This window comes from Marmota marmota, unplaced genomic scaffold (genome assembly GCF_001458135.2).
Source record: "Marmota marmota marmota unplaced genomic scaffold, marMar, whole genome shotgun sequence".
Classification (NCBI taxonomy): Eukaryota; Metazoa; Chordata; class Mammalia; order Rodentia; family Sciuridae; genus Marmota; species Marmota marmota.
This window is the reverse complement of record NW_026000241.1, coordinates 15,394,882-15,396,549: the sequence shown is the minus strand read 5'-3', so window position 1 is coordinate 15,396,549 and position 1,668 is coordinate 15,394,882. Positions and strand designations below refer to the sequence as shown.

At 50.4% G+C, this 1,668-nt stretch overlaps 1 protein-coding gene across 2 annotated transcripts in view; it reads left to right on the top strand.

The window, feature by feature from the left end:
* The first annotated feature begins 1,533 nt into the window (after window positions 1–1,533).
* The window catches only part of LOC107145495 (3-ketoacyl-CoA thiolase, peroxisomal), a 10,028-nt gene continuing 9,893 nt past the window's right edge, over window positions 1,534–1,668 (top strand). The window contains exon 1 of one of the 2 annotated variants that reach the window (XM_015489482.1): window positions 1,534–1,667. In XM_015489482.1, coding sequence (XP_015344968.1) covers window positions 1,549–1,667 — 119 coding nt within the window. In that variant the 5' untranslated portion in view covers window positions 1,534–1,548. The remainder of the gene's footprint in view (window position 1,668) is intronic. The other variant, XM_048794943.1, reaches the window with a different exon arrangement.

The window sequence follows — 1,668 nt, the reverse complement described above, 5'->3', positions numbered from 1 at the left end:
TCTCTCTCTCTCTCTCTCTCTCTCTCTCTCTCTCTCTCTCTCTCTCTCTCTCTCTCTCTCTCTCTCTCTCTCTCTCTCTCTCTCTCTCTCTCATACTGAGGGTCCAAACCAGAGCCTCTCCTATGCTAGGAAAGCGCTCTACCACTGAGCTATATCCCCAAACTTGTCCCCTTTTAATTTTGAGTCAGGGTCTTGCTAATTTGAGTGTGCTGGCCTGGAATTTATGATCATCCTAGCTCAAACTCTGGAGTATCAGGGATTACAGGCATATGCCTCCATACCCAGAAGAACCTTCCCTTTGAGATCTGGATAGGTCGTCTGACTTGTCCTCAAGGGGTCAGGTAGTGGTGGTGAGTGAAAGATCAGAGAGAATGGCCCTATTTCGGGAATTGTAGGAAACTGGCCTAGCTCTATGGGATCTGATGGTGTCACATCCATTTCACTGGGGATCTAAGAGGTTCAGATGGTGCTACCCTTGAGGGTGGTGGAAGAGAAAGGGGGGGGGGGTCACCAGGTCTGTTCTCCCTATTCTCTGGGGAACACACAATCCTGTCCGAAGGAGAATGGGAAGAGACCAGTTTTGCATCCCGAAGTGGCAGTGGAAAAGGACACACTGCCTTAAGTTTGAGGCAGGCTATGGCTCGGTGCTCAAAAGGCGGAGAGTTATGATTTACAAGGCGCCTGGTCCTTTGGTATCTGGGTAAAACACAGGACTACTCGCACAGGTCTCTAGTAAATGCATGGTCTTGCCATTGTCCGTCAAGGAGTATTTGGTTTTACTCTTTAGTATTAGGGACACAGTACAGATCTAGGGAGACTTGATTGGTTTCATTAATTCAACAAGTATTTATTTATCACTTACTATGTGTCAAATACATTGCAGGCGCTCTAACATAGGGTTCTGTCTACCTTGGTGTGGATGTTCTAGAGGGGAGGATGGATACTAATTAGATATTCCAAGCCATGTAAAATTGGTATCAGAATTGTGAGATGTTCTCTCTCTAGCTATAGAGCTTGTCACACTTTCGTATATTTGAAAATCCGTTCTCAGCACCGGCCAAGAATCTTAAATTGCCTAGTTCTGGAAAGACTTCCCGGGAGAGTCCGACCCCTTCGGAGTAGGATTGGGAGCATCAGAAGTATTTAGGTCCTTGGGATTGGATGCTGGGGAACAGAGCAGACTAGGACCTGGGAACTGGAATTAGAGCCCCGACCTCCTCCAACCAAAGCAAGAGGCGGGCTCCAGGTGTTCAGCCTTCTGTCTGGCGGCGGGCAGCGAGCGGGCCGTTGGAGGAAGGGGCTCCTGTTCGAGGGCCCGGTTATTTCAAGAAATTTACAAAGCTCTAGAGTCCCGCCTCGGATTTGGATACTAAAGTCTAGCAAAGGGGGTAAGTTTCCAGGCGGCATTTCTGGGCGTGGCTTCAGAAAGAACCGTACCCTGATTGGCCAAGTAGGCGGGACTTTGAATGGTTGTGCCTCTGGGTCCGGCTTGGGAGGGCCGGGAGAGAGGGGCGGTTCCGCGCTTGCGCGAGTGACTTTTTATTTCCGATGGTCGGTCGTGAGTCCCAAAGCTGGTCTGCTTATCCCAGCGGCGTGATGTGGAGGTTACAGGTTGTTCTGGGTCATCTCACTGGCCGGCCCGAGTCCGGCCCGGCGCTGCAGGCTGCA